The 22,165-nt window shown below is 46.8% G+C and overlaps 3 protein-coding genes across 16 annotated transcripts in view; all 3 read right to left on the bottom strand.

The window, feature by feature from the left end:
• The window catches only part of col7a1l (collagen type VII alpha 1-like), a 33,859-nt gene extending 31,787 nt beyond the window's left edge, over window positions 1–2,072 (bottom strand). For all 13 annotated transcript variants that reach the window (XM_061807320.1, XM_061807319.1, XM_061807326.1 and 10 more), the window contains exon 1: window positions 850–2,072. The gene's annotated coding sequence lies outside the window, so the exon portion shown is untranslated. The remainder of the gene's footprint in view (window positions 1–849) is intronic.
• A 133-nt stretch (window positions 2,073–2,205) lies between these two features.
• lrguk (leucine-rich repeats and guanylate kinase domain containing) lies at window positions 2,206–10,203 on the bottom strand. Of its 2 annotated transcripts, none has more exons than XM_061807334.1 (19): window positions 10,150–10,203; window positions 9,205–9,303; window positions 9,034–9,115; window positions 8,851–8,951; window positions 8,575–8,656; window positions 8,379–8,503; window positions 7,607–7,750; window positions 7,442–7,522; window positions 6,679–6,765; window positions 6,461–6,567; window positions 5,942–6,061; window positions 5,589–5,685; window positions 5,329–5,442; window positions 4,791–4,992; window positions 4,468–4,542; window positions 4,182–4,324; window positions 3,991–4,079; window positions 3,197–3,237; window positions 2,206–3,116 (listed from the first exon to the last, which is right to left on the bottom strand). In XM_061807334.1, the coding sequence occupies exons 4-19, from the start codon at window positions 8,929–8,931 to the stop codon at window positions 2,980–2,982; spliced, it is 1,725 nt and encodes a 574-aa protein (XP_061663318.1). In that variant the 5' UTR covers window positions 8,932–8,951; window positions 9,034–9,115; window positions 9,205–9,303; window positions 10,150–10,203; the 3' UTR covers window positions 2,206–2,979. The 2 variants fall into 2 exon arrangements, with proteins under 2 accessions (XP_061663318.1, XP_061663317.1); XM_061807333.1 differs by lacking the exon at window positions 10,150–10,203 and adding an exon at window positions 9,715–10,119.
• Window positions 10,204–11,236: 1,033 nt separating this feature from the next.
• Window positions 11,237–22,165, bottom strand: part of exoc4 (exocyst complex component 4) — a 60,620-nt gene continuing 49,691 nt past the window's right edge. The window contains exons 17-20 of the mRNA XM_061807332.1: window positions 19,570–19,714; window positions 16,991–17,169; window positions 16,205–16,364; window positions 11,237–12,118 (exon numbers count right to left, since the gene is read on the bottom strand). Of these exons, the coding sequence (XP_061663316.1) occupies window positions 11,881–12,118; window positions 16,205–16,364; window positions 16,991–17,169; window positions 19,570–19,714 (722 nt within the window). The 3' untranslated portion in view covers window positions 11,237–11,880. The remainder of the gene's footprint in view (window positions 12,119–16,204; window positions 16,365–16,990; window positions 17,170–19,569; window positions 19,715–22,165) is intronic.

The raw sequence follows: 22,165 nt of genomic DNA, 5'->3' as shown, positions 1-22,165 counted from the left end.
TAGCTCACTGGAATGTGTGGTCCTTGTGTTGTATAATCGTGCAACGTCGGTCACGGTTGAAGGATGACACGAGCGCGCAAGCGGAGACAAGTCTGCTGCAAGCGGGTCATTGCTCTTATTTTTTGGGGCGGGGGGGTGGAGGGGCAAAACTCACTAGAATGGAAAATGGCTGCAGGAAGCAGGGGCGCTGTGCTGATACTGTATCGCTGCTTCCCGTTGAGCACACAGGCGCTCGAGCGTATCAACATGGCTGCCGACACAGGGAGGTGAATGCGACTGTTAGCCGACTCGTGCGGAGTTTTGATACCATGGCCGAAAAATGTGAAATTAAGGAGGGGGTAGACGGAGCAGATGGTGAGGTGGAAGCACTGATATACCTGGGAGGGTTCCCCCCCCCCCCCAGCCCAAACCTTTATCCACAGTGCTGCTCCATCACCCTTTGAAAAGTGACACTTTCAACCTTATTTTGCTATGCACGGCCCAGTCGGAGGCAAGTACAAGGACGCCGGTGTGTTTGATCGGCGGCCGTTCGGCCGACGGCGACGGCAGTGGAATGCAAGGGGGGGCTCGAAATGGACGACATTTGGGGAAAGTAATTCATTATCAGAGGGACGGGGTGGGGGAGCTGATAGGTTGATGGACAAGAACGTAATGGGTTTAAGTAGTAGTACTTGGAATCATTTATACAAATCAATTGCGGTTTGTCTTGAGCCTCATGCAAGAAATGTAAATTGGGATTTTGAGTGAAAAATGAAATCAGAGGAATACCATCCTTGTGACTGACAGCAGCGCGCAAACATGCAACAACAATCCAGTTTTGAAACAGTCGTCATCCCGAGGTCGCCTCACCTGCTCGGCCAAGCTGGCGATCCCCCGCCCGAGGACATCGCGGGGGTGGCGTCGGCCCACCTGCGCCGAAGCCCTGCGGATACAAGCTGAGGGGGTGGAAGGGGTTAATACTCGCTGCATCACTATTTCAACCACCGCCATAAAAAAAGGATATGCAAAGGATACATCAACGCCGTCTGCAGCACTCTGGCGGCAGGACTTTTGTCCTTGGAGAGTGCAAATGCTAAGCTAAATTCCACAACAGTGTGCGCAGGCTAACTATTGCTTAAAAGTGATTTAATGACTGAAAAGTCCCCTCCAAGGTCACTCGAGCTTCATGAGGCGTGGGAGATAGGGACGGAGCGGCAACTCCTCCGCGCTAAATTTATAAACGCTGACTTTCTTGTGTATTGATTATCACAATTACACACCATTACGCTTCTATTATCCGCACTGGCTGGTTTTAATTACACCGGAGAGCCAGCGGGGCGCGTGGAGGCGGCGATAGAGACGAGGCAGCGCAGAGGAGAGGGTGGCGGCGACACAGATAGATGGATGACGCGGCGACAATGCACGCACTGCACCAAACTAATTAAAACAGAAACTTTTTTTTTTTTTTTTGTTTCCAGCCAGTCGACAGCCAATGAATCTGGCGGCGAACGAACGTGTCCGCAGGGCGGACGCGGCGAGGAGCTACACGTCCGCCGGGGAGGCAGAGCTGTTGCCATGGCGACTGAGCATTGCGCCACATCATGCAGCAAAGTTAATGCAGCCGCCGCCGTCAAGTACGGGTGGAACATCCACGGCGCGAGTATTTGCTCAGTACTAAAACACACGAGGAGGGCGAGCCGCCCGGCCGCACCTGTAACACATTATCGGCCTTTCGCAGAATATTTCCAGGGTCCATTTTTGGCTCGCAAGCGAAGCCTCTCCCCTGCCGTCGTGTTGACGAGGCTTTTAAAAAAAGGAAGCACGCAGCGAGAGAAAGCGCCTCGGCATCGTATAACGTCGTTGAAAGCAACCACGGCGGAGACTCCAAAGGCTCCACAATGGGGTTCAAAAGAAAAGGGGGGCCTGAGCTCAGCTGGAAAGACGCCGAGAAAATGTATGACGCACGCAAAATATTTGCAAACATGGGTCCCGGCCGTTCACATAACTGCATTAACGTCTTATTTCTACACCATTTGGTCAAAGAGTCCTTAGTATGCAACTAATCCATCTGTGATATTCTCTGAGCTTTTTCCTTTCACTTCTTATGGGAGGTCTGGCCCAAGGGATCTCATTGAGTTTTTGAGATTTGTGGGCCTGTGAAGCCATTTCAGACTGTGACAAAATGTAATGGCAAGTGGTAGTCTGCCACCAGAAAACAAAACAAAGTTCGTCAAAATTCACACATGCATTTTATTTCATGTGAAATCACAATTTGAAGGTGTTCCAACTTTTCTGTTCTTGCCATTTTTTTCCATCCTTTCCAGCAAAACTAAACTGCCAAGGAAACATTTTTTTTTTTTGTCAACTGACACATAAAAAAAAAAGGCCCATCAGGGAGTGAGAGTAAAAGTCCTCGTAGTACTTTGTGTACATACTTAAAGGCTCACTGCCCCATATATAAAAAGGCCAGTTTGCCGACTGAATTTTTTTTTTTTTTAGAAAGCGGCAAATACCGCAGCGTAACTAGGTTAGACCTCGGGGGGGGGGGGGGGGTGCAGACAAAATGTGCCAAAGAATTATGACGGCCCTTCAACATCTGCTGCCTCCGGAGCAAGAACAGACAGTGATGGATGGCCAGGTGCGCCGCCATGTTTACAAGCCCACGTGACGTGCGCGAGCGCAGCCGCTCGTACGAGTTAAAACAATAACCTCGGTGACCGAGCCGACGCGCAACTGAAAAAAAAAAAAAAAAAAAAAAAAAAAAAAGACACGGAACGCGGTCGGTCATCAGGAAAACAGAAGACGACAGACGTGTCGGAGCGCGACCAGCATGAAGAGACAAGCTGAAGCACAAAGCACACGTGTTTGCTTTGGAGCGATGCCGTTGACAGACACGCGGTCTGTTGTCACTGGCTTACGTTCTCCGTGAATACTAAAATGTATCATTGTGGGCTTTTTGCTTTTTTGGGGGGGGAGGGCGCATCTTCAATAACCTCCACGCTATCGCTGGGCGCTGGCCTGGACCTGGCGGTGGCGGAGGCCGGGCGACGCCAGCGGGCTGTTAGCTTGCGGGGTCTTGCGCCCGGGGGGGATCGGCGGCAGGACGGGTTTGACGCCCGATCCGGGGCGTCTGTCACCTATAAATGACAACGCGGGATGAGAAATGAGATATTAAAATCGACTCGCGAGATATGAAAAGTACTCTCTGTGGAACAACCTTTGATCGTATCCACCGAGTGTCCCGGAGATACATCTGAGCTGTTGGACGGGAAGGGGGAAAAAAAAAAAAAAAAAAAAACGAGATAAGTGGAAGTTAGAGCAGGTTCCCCGATGAAAGGAGTCTCAGAGTCGAAAACTGCAATTTGTTCTGTTGCCTGGTTACAAAAATGATGGCCCCTGGGACTCAATTAATCGACAGTTACGTGATGCGCGGTGACAATACGTGAAGGAAACGCAAGCTGGGACAGATCCCAGCTTAAGATGAGTGCAGACAAGAAGACGCGTTTGGAATCCTTTGTACAAATACTGGGGGTGGGGGGGGGTGTCTGAGTAACGTTTAAATGTATGACGGCAACTGTGTGTGCGAAGGTGAGGCCACAGGGAGAAAATGCCTGCTTGTAATTACATTTAGGTTGCAACCTTGTGCAGTTTTGCATTAATTAATTCATCTAATTCATGTGCTGCTGCGTCATTTTCTGTTCTTCACATCGTTTAAGTGTCCATATTGTCTCGATTCCGGCATCGTTTGTTGCATGTGCTGGTTTCTACTTTTTGAATCACGACGTTGATCAAATTAGCCCCACTGCCCGTTTGAGCGGCGGCGGCGGCGGGGGGCCGCTTCGTCCTCAAGGTCAAACGAAAAAGTCCAAACAAACCATCAAAAGGCAGTTAGGACAAGTGGGCCAATCAAGCCAATTTGGCCCCCCTTGGCAGGGAGAGGAGAGGAGGGTCTCCACTCAGAATTAGGCAGGAGCGAGAGCGCAGTCAAGTGTGTGCTGCTTCGGACTGGACCTTCTGATGAGCCAACTGTAGACCCCGGGACTCTTCCCCGTGACCGCCTCTCTCACCGGCCGCTCTTGCCTGCGGATGGATGCCAGCTCCTGTGGAGGAGTCGCACGGACAAAAAAAAAAAAAAAGGCACTGATGAGTGGCGGACGAGAAACATCGTTGCCGGTTAACCCCCCCCCCCAATTGGAACTCACAACAGGGGTCTTGTGGGATTGCTGGGTCTTGGTGAAATGGTCTCTGTAGAGGAGCTCTGAGGGCTCCGGGGCTGTGGCTGAGTGGGACGACGTGGGGGAGTCTGACCCGAGCTGCGGGGGGGTCTCTGTCGTTTCACCCTCTCCTGAGGCAGGGAAATATTTATGAGCGGAATTATACCAAAATGTGGTTGAATAACTTTAGGGGAGAAAAATGAATAAAAATTCAGTGGATAAAGTGTACGAAGTTGACTTCAGATGTTATGTGAAGGTGTTTTGTTGTTCTTACCTTCTTCCTGGTCCTCGAGTAACAGGTATTTCTTGACGACCCGCTCCAGCATCTGATAGGCTTTGTCCCAGTAATCTGCACGCACAACAAAACGCTCACGGACTCGGTTGCTGTGCCGCCTCCCATCGAGTGGCGGCGAAGGAAAAAGGTACTGGGATGTTATCACGGGCCTTATCAGCAACAAGGGAGGGTTTTGTTTTGTCCCGGCGAGGCAACGTGACAGGAAAAAAAAAAAAAATGTCTCTCGCAACCCAACACACAAGACATCCTCATCACCTTTGACGCTAGTAACGCAACGAAAGCTCGGAGGCGGCGAGGCGCACCGCAGCGGATGACGTTGTCGAAGAAGCTGGGTTGTTCCCTGTTGAAGTCGGCGTACAGCTCCATGCGCGACACCGCCGCCTCGATCTGGGCGTCCGTGTAGCGGTCTCGACTCCTTAGTACGGCCTTGTAGTTGTCCACTATGGTGGGGAGGAACAGGATGTAGCGGGGTTCGAAGATGCTCTTCTTCAGGCTCAGCACACCCTGTGGGGAAAAAAAAAAACCAACAAAAAACGACAACAGAAGACAGACATGAACACATTTATAAGGACATTTGTGCCATTCACTATGATTATAACCTTTCCGTATTCAAAGCATGCAGCAAAATTTCTCCCATTTTTCTGGTTTCTGTAAGGCTGCCTCGCTACTGAAATTATAAATTGCCACTGACGTTGAATGTTTGTGTATGCAATCTTTAAGTCCACAACGTACCATATTTTTTTTCCAAATTATGAATATACAGCAGTTTTGGGGAAGAGAGGATATTTAAAGTCCGTCCTCGGGTTGAAAGAGTTTTTTTAGGGGTCGTCCTCTACTCACCTCCAGCTCCATCTGCACGCAGCACGCCAGTCCTTCCCGGGCGACATCTTCGATGGCGTCCCGGCTCAGGCCGTACTTGTGGCCGCCGTGCTGGACGGTCTGGAGGAAAGCCCCCTGCGATGAGACAGTCGGTCATATATCCACACCTTGGGCCTTTGAGAACTGCACTTTAACGTACACGTGTGCCTCAATTATGACGCTCAAGATCTGAATTAATACAACAGAAGGTGCGCGAGAACGACGCTTCCAAGATGACGTACCCTGTGCTCAAGCAGCTGAAACTCTTCTTCGCTGACAAAATGGTAGTCTCTGCCATTCTCCTCGCCAAAGTAGGGCTCCCTGGTGGTATGGCAGATCCTGCATGACATTAGGGGATTAGGAATCATTCATTTCATGAAAGGGAATACCAGACTGACAGCGAGGTTAAAACCCTATGGCAGTGCAATGCACGGTAAAGAATAGAGCAATAACTCTGGATTAAATTTATCTGCAGCTACATACATGTGACTTGTCTATAGATTTAGATTTCATCAATTTAAAAGGGACCACAAACCGTCATCCATAAATGGCACAATAAGGATTGGGATCTTATTTTGAAAATAAAGAAACTGACCCATAAGCAAAGTACTCGTGAAAGTCCTCACACAGGCGGTGGGCCAGCTCCCTTTTGCCGCAGGCTTGCGGACCGGTCAGAACCAGCATCGGATACGGAGCGTCATCGCTGGGTAGTGTGCTGCATGGACCAAAAAAAAAAAAAAAAAAAAAAAAAAAAAGTTTTTACAGTGGAATTAAATTTAAGTGTTAATGAACACACTAGATGCGTCTTTTTTTTCGTTGGCTGCAATAACAATTCCAAGTGAGTTATCTGTGTTTTTTTTTTTTTTTCAAGTGATGACATGAACTTGTCTTTTTTTATTGTCTCAGCGTGAGGCGATAACAGGAAACGCTACAGATACCCAGAAAGGGGGGGGGGGGTGACGCTCAGCACTCGAGGAATAACTGCAGATGGTGTTTGTTTGAAAAGATGTTAGATACGGTGAGCAATGGAGCGTCAACGGGTTCGCTGACGGAAACAAAGTGGCAATTTTGTGATTTTAATTTTTTTTTTTTTTTTTAGGATGCTTGCACCAACCTGTCATAGAGAAGCTGAGGCTGCATCAGCTGATACATCAGCTGGGTCATGTGATCTCTGGCTGCCACCACTTCCATGGGAGGGTCGTACTTGTTGATTGAAAAAACCTAAATGGGCGCCACACACAATGGATTAGTCGGAGGTTCACGACGTCAAAGGGGGGGGGGGGGGGGGGGTGTACCGACATAAATATGCCAAAACAAACATTTATGACAAACCTTCTCCTCAACAGTGACTTTGTCTTGGTCCAACATGGTCAGATGCTGCAGGAGGAAGACCACCGACAGCCTGTACTCTGGCTGCTCCTAAAACACGACATGCAGTATATTAGACGTATTGTTACATGACAGTCAAAAATGAGAATTACGCTCTTTGTACTTGTAGCCGAAATAGAACAGAATATACGTGCATGAATGTGAGGGGCGGAGGAGGAAGAGTTAAGCTCCATGGAGAAGAGATAGCGAGGGTGGACGACTTCAAATACTTGGGGTCAACAATTCAGAGCAATGGAGAGTGTAGTGAGGAAGTGAAGAAACGGGTCCAAGCGGGTTGGAACAGTTGGCGGAAGGTGTCTGGTGTTCTATGTGACAGAAGAGTCGGAATACGGATATGAGACGGTGGCTCTGAAGAAACAACGGGAAGCAGAAATGGAGGTAGCAGAAACTAAGATGTTGAGGTTTTGGAGACAAGGTCCGAGAGAGCAGACTTGGATGGTTTGGACGTGTCCAGAGGCGAGAGGAGAGAGTGAGTATATTGGTGGAAGGGTGGTGAGGATGGAGCTGCCAGGCAAAAGAATGAGAGGAAGACCAAAGAAAAGGTTGGTGGATGTTGTGAGGGAGGACATAAGGACAGTTGGGGTTCGAGAGGAAGATACACGAGATGTGCTAAGATGGAAAAAGGTGACACTCTGTGTCGGGACAAGCCGAAAGGAAAAAAAGAAGTAGTAAATGCAAATTAGTATTTTTGCAGAGTTTGAGTCACCTGCACAGGGTTCCCTAAAAGATTCAAATCCCTCAGCAGGAGAAGACTGTGAATGTATTTACACTCCTCAATCTCAGAAATCTACATCAAGAAACAAAAAAAAAATGTTGTGTCAAACTGTTCCATTTCTCATTAGGGTTCCATCACCAGCCTTGTTGGCAACACCTGATTTTTTTCCAAGTTGATGGAGCCCAGCATGCAGAGGTTGTCGAGGCCGGCGAGGCTGCTGATGTGGTTCAGCGACAGATCGAGACTCTGTAGCCTCGACAGGTTCTCCAGACCTTCTGTGCTTTTTAGCCGGTTGCCCCTCTGGACACACACAAACGACATTTAACAGAGCACAAATGCGCTCGATATTTCCCTATTGCTCAAATTAGAAGTGAGCCACGGTCACTCAGCAGGGTTCGGTGGGCCCGCTAAATTCTGACAGATGGGCCCGGCAAACAGCTGGCAAGGTGCTCATCCAGCACAAAGCCAAACCTTGGCGGGCACCGTTTACACGCTTTGACTGAAGTCGTTTTACCGTTGCCTGGCAAGCACTCGTCGAGCGCGGCGCCTGGCAGAGGGCCGCTCGACGTGATGTGTTGGGGGACACGTTTGGCTGCGTGGCAGGAAAAGTGGGGGGGCTGGGGAGGGGGTCAGGTGTAGGGTGGACCAGCCAGGACCAAGGGCCACTGTGGCCATATGCTGGGATTTTGAAATTCTACTCGATCAGTGGTTGCCAAACTTTTTTTGTTCAACCCTCTTTTGGAGATAACATTTTCCAAATCCCTCGCACTTGCAAACAATATTGCAATTACATTCAAAACTACTACAGGTTTCAATCCAACTATTTGGCAATACGTTGTGTGGCTATGTAAAAAAATTAAGAGCATATTGGAAAGAAAAAAAAAAAAAAAAAAAAAAAAAAAAAAAATCACATCTCAGACTCGAGTACCAGGTTGAGGTCCGCGAGCGGCACGTCGTCCAGACTGCTGATGCCGGCGACGTGGTTGTGCGCCACGCTGAGATGAGTCAGCTTGCAGCACTTCTCCAGCCCGTGGATGCGCTCCAGGCGGTTGTCTGAATCGGAGCCCGTCAAGGCCTTTGCCCGACCGTGCCTGCGTCTAATTTTTGCATATTAACAAGGATACGGTCCAGATCGAGCTTGACGAGAGCCTCGTAGGCCGACATGTCCTTCATTTGTGTCAAACTGTTGTGCGAGAAGTTGACCTCCTGCGAAAACAGCAGGCGAAAATCGACTAACTCCACCGGGACATTCAATTAGCTGAGCATTCAAGGGCGTTCAAAGCCTTTTAAACGTGTTTGGAGTGACGGCAGATGGCACGCGGGCCCGTCGTGGGGAATAACGCAGCCACCAGTCAAAGTTTGTCTTCCGCTGTCAGCTCAAGGTCCCGCTTGCCGGTTACCTTCAGATTCTTCGGGGGCTCGAAGCCAAAGAATTCTGAGACCTCGTTGTGGGAGACGTCCAAGATGACCAGGAAGGGCATGTGGCTCACGCAGGAAAGATCTGGGCAATGGAAAAATAAATACATTAATAAATAGATTGATAACAAAAAAAAGAATACCCAGATAACAAAGGTTTACTGTACCTGTTATTCTATTGTTTGACAGCTCTAGCTTTTGCAGGTGAACAAAATTACACAAAACCGAGATATCCTTAAGCTTGCGGTCCTAATTAACGAAAAAGACACATAAATACAAATCCCATAAAAGCCAACTGAACATTTACAGAGTTCATAAGCTGTGAACATGCATCTTACAGGGAGGGCCACGTGGTAGTACGGGTGCTGGAGTCCAGTGTCAAAGCGTCCGAGTCGGGTCACGCAGCTGGACACCAACCTGGCACTTAAAATGACGTCCTAGAAGAGAAGAAGAAACTAACTTGAGCAATTCTAGTAATTAGGAATTACTCCACATACTGTTTAAAGTCAACTCTACACTTCAGGATAACTATTATAAGATGGGAAATTATGACACTGACAAATGCACGTGGATTGTTAGATTCAAAACAAAAGTGAGCATTATTATTTTTTTTTTTTTTTTTGTTAAGGAAGGGAGAATTTTTGTATTTGAGGTCACGAGCTTGCAGGTGTTCTTAATGAAATGTCCTGTTTATTAAAAGTTGCGCCACCATAAATTCAACTTGAATAAAACAAATATTTCCCTGGTAATGAATAGTTAATGCAATTTATGAAGTGACTTCAAGTTGATTTTTTTTTTTTTTTTATGACTTGGGCAATGCAAGTTTCTCCATTTAAAGTCACACTCACCCTTTCCGCCATGTCCACGCACCCGGTCATCTTTCCTCGAGCCGCTCGGCTTAACTATTGGTCAATTATCATAATTATGACAATACGAAAAGTCGTCAAAAAAAATGTCACGGGACGACGGGATCCGACACAGTCGTTGTGACGTAATGCAGTTAGCTGTTTAGCAATTAGCACACTAAGGCTCTTTCAGCTGTGTCACCTAGCAACGTAGACGCACGTAGAGAGAGAGCGGGAATTGTGGGTAATGGAGTTCTTCCAAATCTTCCGCATTGCTTGTAAGCGCCTATTCTCAAATAAATACTAATGTAGTTGGGACCGAAGGAAAGTAGCACAAAAACGTTTTAAAAAATACCTATGATAGTTCAATGTTCATGTCTATGTTGGCAATAGAAAGAGAGAACATCTGCAACACACGACGTTTGGTGAGTACCTTACCTGGCGGACGTGACGTAATCATCGAGGACACCTGTGTGGTCACGTGACACTGGTGACGTCTTCAAAATGATACAATAATTACCAAAATCATGTGTTCCTCGTAACATCACTCAGGATGCTGATGTCCATCTTTCATTCAGATAACTATTTACTTTTCATTTGTAGGTAAATGAAAATGGCTGCTGAGCAAAAACGCCAAAATATTTTTTAAAAATATTAATTGTATATTGTGGAATCATAACCAGGAGTCCCCCCCCCCCACAGAAAAAAAGCATGATCATCATGAGGGATCTAGACTTCTATCAATTTATTTATTTATTGATACATAAAAAAAAGTGTGATGAAATTCAAGTGTGATGAACGAATACAAATCAGATGAAAGCAGTGCTTGACATGTTTGACATCGCGCATCCTAACAGGGCTCGTCACTTAACATTCTGCTCAAGTTTCCCGTGTTACTCTATTAGATTGCAGCAAGTAGCAGCTTTTTAAGGGTTGACGCCAAGTTTCGTCCGGGGGGTGGGGTGGGGGGGGACCCGCAGCTGTTTTCCCATCCATCCTGGGCCAAGGTGTCAATATGATAGATTGCGGGGGCCCGCTGAGGTATTGACAAAGCCCTCCTCATCCTCTCCTTAAGTACTCCTCGCCCGAGTTAATGAACTAAAACACGGGGCGGGCCGCTCGAGGGGGAAGTTGTTGTTCCGGGACTTCAGTTTACCGAGATCGACAGTGGGAGAGAATTTCCAATGTAGTATTAAAGGAATATGAGGGACATAATTTCTTCCAGAAAAACATCAAACTATGACAAGGATAGTCAACGTTTCTGTTTGCAATTGGTCAGGGATTGGAAAAAAAAAAAGTCATAAAGACTTGGAAAGTCATTGAAAAAAAAAAAAAAAAAAGAATGGCCGACCACCCACACTGATTATTTTCCTGCGATTCAGGGCGTTAGTTTTTTTCTTGTCAAAGTGATGATTTCATTCTCGTAACAGATTTCAGGGAAACGTGACTTTATGATCGGAATCTTTAACTACTTTGGGGAATAAATTAAGTCACGGTATCTGATTAAATTAAACGACGATCATCGTGGGTTGTTCCAATTACTGTTTTAATATGTCAGTATTTCTCTATGTTTGGCACTACAGTATATAGAGTGGCCCCGTGACATACGAGTGACCCGAATTGGAAGTTTTTTGAGATACAAATTGTCATTGGGCAGACAGTGACTGACCTCACTTTACAGCAAAGAGCTGTTTGGAAGATGGAAAAAGAAAATAATGCCGAGCAGTTTATCGCTACATATTGCCGTACATATGTACACACCGGAAAAAAGTGTGCTGATTGCTTTTTAATTCTATTCAATTATACCACGACTTTATGCTCTTTGGTGAAAGAACACATCGATCAATGCTATTTTTCTCATTTAAAGCACACTAAAAAATTGTTTTCCTTTGGGCAAGGGCGAAATGGACCTAACATTTTCAACGGAAACTACGTTATGACATTTTTTTTTTTGGGGTCGTGAACAAATTCAACTTGTATCTCAAGGCACCACTGTACACGTCGTCCGCTGCGGGAACAGTTGCCAACTGGCTTTCATTTGACATACTGTGTCTGATTGCGGGCGGGCGGAGCGGGCCCGTGGGAGGCCTTCCCGGGGAGATAAGGACGTAATGGAAAGCAGCCGTTCGCCGGAGATTGAGAAAAAATTGAGATGAGCCGGTGGTCCGATCACACGGTGGTGATCTTCTTGTCCTTGCTGGCCTGCTTGATGGCGGCCTGCTCGCACACGATCTCCTTCAGCCGCTGCAGCCGCGTGTTCTGGGTGCTCAGGTCGCCCACGCCCGTCTGGCTCCGGTGCACCAGCGACAGGGCGTTGATGTACTCCAGCTCCGTGTAGCGCACGCCCTGGTCCACCACCAGGTTGAGCAGCTCGTCCGCCGTGTTGTACAGCATCTCGTAGTACTGCCTGAGAAAGTGGGAGGGGAGAGGGGAAAATGAAAGCGCCGAGGGAGACGTCTTGTTCCCGTGTTTCGCAGCACAATCAAAAGCAGCTGCTGTTCCCGTCGAGCCCAATTTTGGCAAAGAGGACTTCAAGGGGCTCCTGACGGCGTGGTGGAAAAACATCAACACGCTGCGTTTGATGATATAATGAAATGTTATTGACATCGCGAGCATTCCGGGGGGACTGGTCTCCGACATCGGACCGACCAAAACGTTGCACGTCAAGGTCTCAATGAAAACCGGTGGCACTCTTTGACCCGATCAGAACTGGGTTGATGAAAAAAAGTCTCAAAGGGCTCAAGCCCGGAAAAAAATTGAACAGCAAGTCGGCCATTTTGGGCGGCGGCAAATCTTTTTTGCCTGCGTTAATTTAAGACTGATGGAACAAATTTTGAGCATCATTTTTGGTCAGTCCGCCTTTGGTCTGGTAGTCTGTTATTTTTACCAATTATTGACCAATAAAAAAAAAAAGTTTACAAAATGGCGTGCTCACTTTGACACTGCAATGTGAATGCGTCAACAAATTTGAGCTTTTTTGTACAAAAATAAAACTGAAGACGGACCAACAAAAGTGGAGAAAAGTACTAAGCAGATGAGTGTTATGAAAGTTTTAAAACCCTTACGTGTAGCAATAAATCAATAATTTTGACAGCAAGGAGGGGTAGCATAAATAACACAATTACTAATGTTAGCAACGCAAGAGCGGCATTGTTAACACCTGCATCCACGTGTCGGCTTATTGTTTCCTCGCAAACCGCAAGAGAGTCGCTCGCGTGTCCCCGATGTGTAATTTATATCGTGTTCCAATTAAAGCGCCCCCCACCCCAACACACACTTCCCGGTTTACAAAGAATATTAAGTCCATTTACAAAGCGTCGACGCTGCACAGCTTCCGTGCGAGGAAGAAGTAGAAGAAGCTGAGAGTGATCACAATTCATTTCCAGCTGTAGTAATGAATGAGTGAGGAGGCCATTACAGTCTGCCTCTGTCAGCACGTTTGGTGTCACACATTAGTTAGCCCGGCAGGCAAGGAGGGAGGCGATGAGGGATGGGGTGAGGGAAGAGGGGGTGTTCGGGGTGAACGATGGATGGGGTGGCCGGCCGTGATCCTCTCCATCAGCCGCGACCACAATATCCCACCGGACTGATGAGTTTGCTTTGTTCTCGGCCTCACGGTGCGACCGTGCCGACTTTGAAAAATGAGTCTCCGGACGGGGTAAGCAAAAGAAGCGCGTTTATGATCAAATATGAAGATAAAAGTGTATTTTTAGGGTACAATCTAAAATGGCAAAGGGTTTCTTTTAGGAAAGTGTTTGTCTTTGCAATATTGAACTTTACACGTACAAACGAATGACAATTACAGAATGTAAACAGGCATTCTGTACTGTCATTCGATGGACATTGTACTGCTCCTTCTTGTGTCAGTATAATACAGACATAAAGGGAAAATAGTGACAACTCCTCAGCAATAGTCCTCCCACGCAGATGATAAAGAATATTGCCTTTGGGTAAAGTAAGTAAGTTTCTTTCGGCTTGTCCCGTTAGGGGTCGCCACAGCGTGACATCTCAGATGAACGCTCACATTTGTTTGGCACAGTTTTTATGCCGGATACCCTTTCTGACGCAACCCCACTTGGGGAGCAGAGGCCCCAGTGAGATACAAACTCACGACCCAAACCAATGTTCTAACCACTGAGCTATGGGGTCTCCCGAATATTGCCTTTGGGTATTGCTACATTATCTGTCTATGTAGCTTACTATGGAAAATTGGTGCGGAGTTTTGTCTTGACAGATGGTATGGGTCATGGCTTTTCATTGTACGCCGATACATGGTTGCCGAAGGATTTTTCAGCCATTTATTGAACTCCGGGAGAACAGTAAAAGAACCCCAATGAGCAAACTCTCGCAGGAGCTGCTGTGGGCCGCTGCTCACGCCCAGACACTCACACAGTCCCAACATAGCTTGTGCTACCCTAACAACCTCCCACCAACCGCGTGGTCATCTACGTAATATGTGCCTTGACACTCACAGACATGAGACTAGCTGCGCATGAGCCACCCATTGGATTAGCGCATGTGTACCAAATAAGATGAGCATTGTCAACTCGTGCCTGAAGTTGGCTGCTTGCAAACAGAGGAGCAATGACAAGAAAACGGTGAGAAAAAGGGGGGAGATAAGGGAGAGGGGCGACAAAAAGAAAAGGGTGACAGGAGGGGAGGCAGACAAGGATGGAAGTGACAGTGCACCGCAGCCGGGGCCTCTAAATACAAACAGTTTTATCTGTTGACACCCCACCACTTTCTGACACAGATGTCAGCTATACTTATTACCACGGGCTCTCCGCGGCGCGGCACCTCGGCTCGTTTGCCGCGGCGACGCACGTGCGCGAGTGTCCTCGTTTCCTGAAGCCGACGGTTCGGGAGCCAGCCCGTCTGACGGGTGTTCGTCGAGCTGGAGGCGCCGCGTGACAAACCCCAGGCCTAGAAGGGTCACCGCGCAGTGTTTACGACGCCGCACCGGAACAAATTTGAAGGTCCGGGGAACAACTGAAAGCGGGTACGCGTATACTGGTAATATGGTTTGTGCATTTTTCTGTGGCACATTACCGTACAGGTCACCAACTTATTCAAGTTTTTTTGTGATATTTTTACAGGCAAAAATATATGTCATGATCACTAGATGATGTTAACAAATGACACATCAAGTTTGTCAATAAAAGACCAATTTTTCAGTCAGTTCGATTTCATCTGCTCTTGTTCCGCTACTATTGAGATTTTTTTTTTTCCTCGTCGCGTCACACGTTTTCAAAATCAGTTCACACGTTAAATATGTGTGTACCCCACTTTAGTGCTAATAAGATGTACCCGCCCTTTAAAGCCCGATTCAAACTGCATTTAAAAGCAGCCACTGATTAGTTGCTATGATACATTTCGACGCCCCGAGCACGAGAAACACAAACTCATTTAAATAATCGAGAACAGTTGCGAAGGCTTTAAATAACTTTCGCGCGTCTGATGCTCCGCTGCGAGCGTACAGGAAAAACAGCTAATTATATGACTTTATTGCTCTTAAAAAGCGTTGACATATGTTGTGAGGACCTAAATGAGTCGACGAGTCCAGGGTGGCTTGTCGCTAGGCAACGCTTACTAACTTTTCTTGCACTTCTTTTGGCTTCTTGTCGTGGAGTTTCTGCCAGAGGCGTGAAAGGGGTGGTGGGAAATGGGAAGGGAGAGTGGGGAAGAGGGGGGTGCTCAGTGTGTATCTGACCATTAGTGGTACAAGAAAATACCCTGCAATTTTGCCACTGAACCACATGGTAGCAATGTTTCAACATCTCACGTTGGGAGGCTTTCGGGCTCGCCATGCTTGTGCAGTGCTGGCTTGCTGGGCTTCTGCTTAGTTTTAACTCAGATCAATGCTTATTACCATGCCCTTGTCCACTTCTCTCTCTCTCTCTCTCTCTCTCTCTCTCTCTCTCTCTCTCTTCCTCCACAACGAGGGAGAAAAACAGCCTATTCTTAACACATACATACAGATTACACGTGTACACAGCCGAGCATCTGCTGCCTCTCATGGGAGCAGTTTTCTGGGAAAAAAAAAAAAAAGTAACCGCCTCTGTTTCAGACGTGGTCTGATAAGACAACTATTACATGCATAGAAAAGGGTCAGATGATTAGAGATACTGCCCTTCTCAATCCGACTTCAAAAGACATTTCCTTTGATGCAATTGGACAATTATGTGCAGCATCCATATATATAAATAAAAAAGAGGGCTTTTGTGTGTGTCCAGCCTCTCTCAGGAAGTGTAAACAAAGCCGATTCCCAATCAACGCATCTGCGCCGCCCACGCCTCGCAATCACAGCAGCCCGAGAGGCGGGTGGAGGGTTGCGGGGTGGGGAAGAGAACAGAGGAGCCATCGGCCGTTGCCGTAATCAAAGGTGGCAGAGGGGAGAAACGAGGCGCTAATCAATGCTCTTTTCTATCACACTGGCCGTGGCCGCATTTCAGGATGTTTTAGTTTTTCCACAGAAAAAAAAAAAAAAAAATACCTGGCAAAGTCGAGGTCGGCCTCCCGGGACATGGTGATGTTGGTGAGGTTCTGCTGGAGCACGAAGATGTTCCGGCACATCTTCTTGATGCCGGACTCGCTGATCCTCTTGAAGTATTGGGCGCCGTTGATAAGGATGCAGGAGATCAGGTGGCCCAGACCTTTGTCGGAGAACCACAAAAACGCTTTTGGTGGGGGTGGACTCAAGTCCGCTCGTCACCAAAATTCTCGTGTGTTTGGCAGCATCAGTTGTAATTAAAACCCAACAATTCCCAACCATGGTCGAGCTGATCGGGTATGTCACGAGAAATCCAATTTCATTTAATTGGTGTGAGAATTCATGTTTCTTTGATACAAATAATCTCCGATTGGCGGGCAACCAATTGAGGGTGTACCCCCCCTCCTAGGCTCCAGCACTCCCGCAACCCTTGTGAGGGTAAGCGCCTCAGAAAGTGGATGGGATGGACGATTACAAACAATATATTTTCTTTATCCTGGCCGGTGATGCATAGTGACATGCAGGACAATTTTATGCTCGTCTGTTAGCTGTCAGAAGGTCCAATAACCTGTCAATCAAACTTGTCATTCATTGTCATCATTCGAAACTAGCTTAGATTTCACATTTTTGTGGTGACCCACAAGAGGGAGACATTCATTCATATATCTTCAAGGGAGTGGCAGGATATGAATAGTGTTCAAAGGGAGTTGTTGGCGTCAAAAGGAGCGGTTGGGTGTGTGATGGAAAAGCACTTTTTGTATTTTTGGTACGCAGCTTCTGTTGGTTTACCTTCAAAGATGTACTGGAACTTGTGCTGCTGCAGGGCGGCCCCCATGGCCTCCTCGATGGCCGAGATGTCCTTGTTGAGCTTGACCACCAGCGGGTCGTAGTCCATGCTCTCCACGTTGGCAACGATGGCGTAGTTGCCCTGTTTGGTCAGCGGGATCAAGTAGTGGAAGCAGTGCACCCTGGGTGAAAAGGCCTTTATTTCAAACTCCAAATCAGCTCATATTTCTCGGGCAATTACAGTATTGCAGTGCTCATCACAGCTGGGTGCTATTCAGCGGTGAAATATGATTAGGAGGTGAAAAACAGCGCGCTACAAGACTCCTGTAAACATACAGCCCACAGCTTTTAAAACACAAAAGCTCCCCTTTTTCAAGCCCGGAAGCAAAGTGTTACGTTCAAAAGCATTTAATTGCAGAAGAATGCGGCGCAAAATGAAGCTTTCGGCTCGGCAAATGCGGCTTATTTCCTGATTCATTTGATCTGCCCCAGCTCAAGTGAGCCGACTGCGGCTTGCACAACATTGCTCGAGGGGGTCACTTTTTGTTACCGTAATACTTCCAGTTGGTAAAATGGGTGAATAAATACTACAACCTAAGAGGAAATGTGCAGTTTGCGAAGGGAAACGCAAGGACAAGCGGAGTATAGATATTGTTTCGTGTCTTTTGAAGTCATTCTCATTCATTTTGTAACAGAGTATAAATCAATCAAAAGCCTAAGAAAGGGCTTTCGGGTGGCAAGATAATCATTTATTTACAGAAATCCATCTAAGAAACACACAGTGAGCGACGTTAACTCACCGCATCTCTCGAGCTCAATGTCAGTTGCATTTTTGTTCACGCCACAAACTGTATCTTTTTTTTTTCTTCCCACGATTACAATACTTTTTCACGTTTAGCGCGAGATGTTTATACCACAGGCTAGACTATTTTCCTTGACTTCAGCTTTCAAAATCAGTCATCCATCCACTTTTGGGGGGTATGTGTAATAATACAACGAGGTGATCAGACATCTATTAAACAACAAACAGCAAAGATTAATACCATACATACTCAAATTACTCCAGTGTGAGGATTTAAAACTTGCAACATGTTGGCAATTCTCTCCCTCATAATCAATCGACCGAAATTTGCTCCTAATCCTCATCTTCTACTCAAATGCGCTGCAGATCTCAAATCCGAAATAATGCAACAACACCATAGACAAGAATTTTTTTTTGTCAGTACGATGGGACTTGAAGAATATATTCATCAGTGGCAGCAAAAACGTTTGGATTCCAGTTGACGAATATAACTCCGCATCGGTTAATGAGATGACTCCTTGTGTCAGTTATTTATAATAATGCCACTGCGCCAAATAAAAATAAACAAAAGCAATCCGCATAATAAAGATTTAAATAGATGCCCACATGGAGAATCAGTGTACTGCTTTACCCTCCTTTGACCCGCGCTCATCTCCCACCCCGCGCGCGCTTTCTTCTTCACGGCTTCATTTAACTGGTACAACTATCAGGGGAAATTCTGCGGATGAAGGGAGCCAATGGAGTGGAGCGTATTGCGGGACGCACGCCTCGGGGAGGGCTTTTTTCCCCCTCCCTTTTCCTGACTGAAAAGCATAAACAACGTTGCATAAGTTGCAAGAAGTGGGTTGATGGAGGCTATTAAGGGCTTGCAGGGGGGGAAAAGGGTTATGGTGTGGTAAATTAACTCGGATATTGTGAGAGATTGAAAACACCTACACTGTATGGGACGAATAATTGGTTACACCTACAGAAAGGGAAGAAAACCGAGAATTGGTTCTTCTCTCCCTCTCCAAAGTTTAGACCGCTGTTGTTGAACAACAGGAAAACTCTATAACTATGTTTTCATACTTTTTAACATTTGCGGTGCAATTTTGGAGCCTGACTAAATATAATATTTTGATTTGCTTTACCCAAAATTAATAATGTTCTGTTGTTTTGATGAACAATGATTCCTCTAATACATTTTCAATGTGTTTTTTTGTGTCATCAAAAAATGTATAGAAAAATGTCGTCAAATGTTTTTTCATTTTTTTCAGCACCCCACTCCCCCCCCACCAAAACACAATGGCATTAAGTAAACTTGAAATTGAATTCACTAGTGAAGCCAATGAATTCCTTCTTTCTTCCTTTTAAGATCTATAGCCCAGCACAGCCCAGCATGACATCCATCCATCCATCCATTTTCATAGCTGCTTATCCTCACGAGGGTCGCGGGAGTGCTGGAGCCTATCCCAGATGTCAACGGGCAGGAGGCGGGGTGCACCCTGAACTGGTCGTCAGCAAATCCCAGGGCACATCGAGACAAATAACCACATTCACAAGCACAACTAGGGGCAATTTAGAGTGTCAAATTAATGTTGCTTGTTTTTGGAATGTAGGAGGAAACCAAAGTGCCCGGAGGAAACCCACGTAGGCACAGGGAGAACATGCAAACTCCACACAGGTGGGTCTGGAATTGAACCCGGGACCTCAGGACTTTGAGCCACCGTACCGCCCCAGCATAAAATATGGCATCTTATTTACTTTGTGTGACTTGATTGCACTTTTCGTCCACGCGTACCTGACTTCCAGGTGCAGCGTGAGGAGGCAGCGGTTGCCGATTTCCTGGAAGCCCCTGCACAGGTCGCCGAGGGTCTGCAGTATCTGCTCCCGGCTGCGCTCGCCGTCGCCCATCGCCTGGCTGTCGAACGAGCACGGCGACAACCCTGCGTGGAGACGAAAAGCGAGTCACACTCGTCGCACCCGCGCGGGTTGAGGTCTTTGTCACCTTTGATGCAAGTTCAACTTTGCACTGCGTCCTTCAGCTTCGTCTTTGGACTTTTTTGGGGCCATTTGTGCTGAGGCAGCAGGAGCAGTTGTCAGCGCACTGCGGTGTTAGCCGCACAAAAGAGCGACATGTGGATGTAAGCGTTTGGGGGGGGGGGGGGATGGGGGCAGAGAGCATGAAAGCATGATGAGTGTGTATAAATTCAGGCCGGTGTAGATCAATGATCGTAAATTGGTGAATGGGGAGGAAAGTGTGTGTGTGTGTGGAGGGGGTGGGGGAGTGAAATTGGCCCCGTCACTCATATGTAAGTCTATTTGGTCAATGAAGCGAGCGTGCGCCAGTATGAAGGGTGACTGTTGAGCCGGAGAATGCAGGGGTCGGCGATCGATGTGCCGCAGTCGTGCGGCCAACTCCCCTGCTACTCTTCACGCCTTCGCGAAGGTCACACTTGAACACAAGCCAACACACACACACACACACACACACCACACACACACACACACACACACACCTTCACTGCCCCTCCATCCCAACTCAGGACAGCAGCAGAAAGAGAAAAGCTGGTTGTCATCCTCCCCCTTTTTTCACTCATATGTTTCACCTGCACTCACCTGGCAACAATATCATAATTCTTACTTTTGACTGACAGGTATAGATTTAACCAAATATGTAATATTGTGGCTGTCATCGTTTAGTGCACTGCATCATTCTGAGGGCTTTTTTTTTTTCATATTTTGCGCTTGTCATCCATCTTTGTTTTCAGTGAATTTCGACTACAGATCAATTCATATATAATGTCTAATGCTAAAAAAAGTATTTACTTTAATTATTATATATTACATTTCTGGATTACTTCCATTATAAAATCTGAAATCCTTCTCTGGGCAAAAAATACAATAATATGCTAATATGCATAAAATAAAAACAATGAACATGAGTCCCATGTGTTTTATTCCACTGAAAATATTCATTCAAAACAACAACAAAAAAAAATGGGAAACATTAATTCATACCTTCACGTAAGTAGTGTGCATTCATTTTGTAAAATTCTGTGGAAAAATAACCCAAATAACATTATGGACACACATTTTGCTCCTAATCATTCCTTGAAAAACTCATTTGCATGTATCATCGCTTTTCACATTATTTATCTAAAACTCGCTGCTGGATATCCAAAAACATGTGCGATGGTGATGTTTGAACAGAAGAAGTAATGGCTTGAACCTGAAGCATTATAGTCCAGTGTGCGAGGGCGCAGGACCCTATTTGTATGCAACAATGTATGTAGAAGTCCACAACCTTCTTATACATACTCCATCTCCATTCCTAGCATGTTTGACCGGGAATCTTATCAGCATAATTGCCGAGTTCCTTTCTAAGCGAGGACTCCGGTGAAGTCTACGCCTTGTGTTTGTACTGGTGAACATCCAATCCCCATTAGACTTACTACTTTAAATGTAACCCTCCACCCTCCCACCCCTCAAGATAAGAAGAAAAGCGCGTCGCCGTGGGCAAACATCGGCCACTTGCGGGTCAGTCCGCTCCAATCAACAAGTCAAACACGTCGGGGGTTTTGGATGTGACACGACTTGTGTGAGACAAGAGAAGATAAAGGCCTTTCCTATTAGTATCCTTTCATTTGGCATAGAAGGACTTTACTGGTTAATTAACTAGCACAGCTTTGTTTGAGTTCATCTAACCCGCTGGTGCGCCGTAGCGTCAAACCCAAGCGGAGATATCTGCTCGCCTCCTGTCACCGGTTTGTTATCAATCTGCCTGCCGCTGTAATGAGTGCAGCCAATAACAGGAGCCACTGCGCCGTGATTTCTCCGGGGAACGCCGTTAATTGACTTCCAGTGATTGAATTTAGGTGGCTACTCCCCGCGGTCAACTTATCAGATCATTAGAAGATAAAGAAGCCGGCTGCGACGGACACGGCGGCAACCTTTCTGATGTCACTCTCACCTTGGCCGCCTGGAGAGAACGAAAAAAAGGAAGACGGCGGCGGCGGCAGCGGACGCGGCGTGGGTCTTTTCCCGGGGGTGTCCGCACATGTACTGTATACATATGGATTCCCACACTGCTTTGATGATGCGAGGGTAGCGGCGCAGCATGGGGGCTGCCATTAGCGAGGACAGATGGGCGAAAAGGCTCATTGCTCCAAACTTTTTTTTTTTTTTACCATTTCCACCTCACTCTGCTCATTTATATAGCATTTGAGGATGTTCAACGTTGCAAATGCAGATGGCAAGCGCACATGCAGCTTGCCAGCGAGGACACCAGGAAAGTTAGCGCTGACAAACATCCTTTTGTGAAAGATGGAGGAATAAGAGCAAAGAAGAGCGCGCTGCAGGGGCGACGCGCACCATGAATGATTCATGAGCGACGG

The sequence above is a fragment of the Syngnathoides biaculeatus genome, chromosome 20 (assembly GCF_019802595.1).
Source record: "Syngnathoides biaculeatus isolate LvHL_M chromosome 20, ASM1980259v1, whole genome shotgun sequence".
Classification (NCBI taxonomy): domain Eukaryota; kingdom Metazoa; phylum Chordata; class Actinopteri; order Syngnathiformes; family Syngnathidae; genus Syngnathoides; species Syngnathoides biaculeatus.
This window is presented reverse-complemented; position numbering and strand designations above follow the sequence as displayed.

Excerpts from the sequence above, each read along its gene's own strand:
- lrguk (XM_061807333.1), bottom strand. The coding sequence starts at position 9,744 with ATGACCGGGTGCGTGGACATGGCGGAAAGG. Across the intron at positions 7,523-7,606 it reads TCAACTTGGAAAAAAATCAG|ATTTCTGAGATTGAGGAGTG; the intron begins GTGTTGCCAACA and ends TTCTTGATGTAG. Across the intron at positions 4,080-4,181 it reads AATCCCACAAGACCCCTGTT|GAGCTGGCATCCATCCGCAG; the intron begins GTGAGTTCCAAT and ends ACTCCTCCACAG.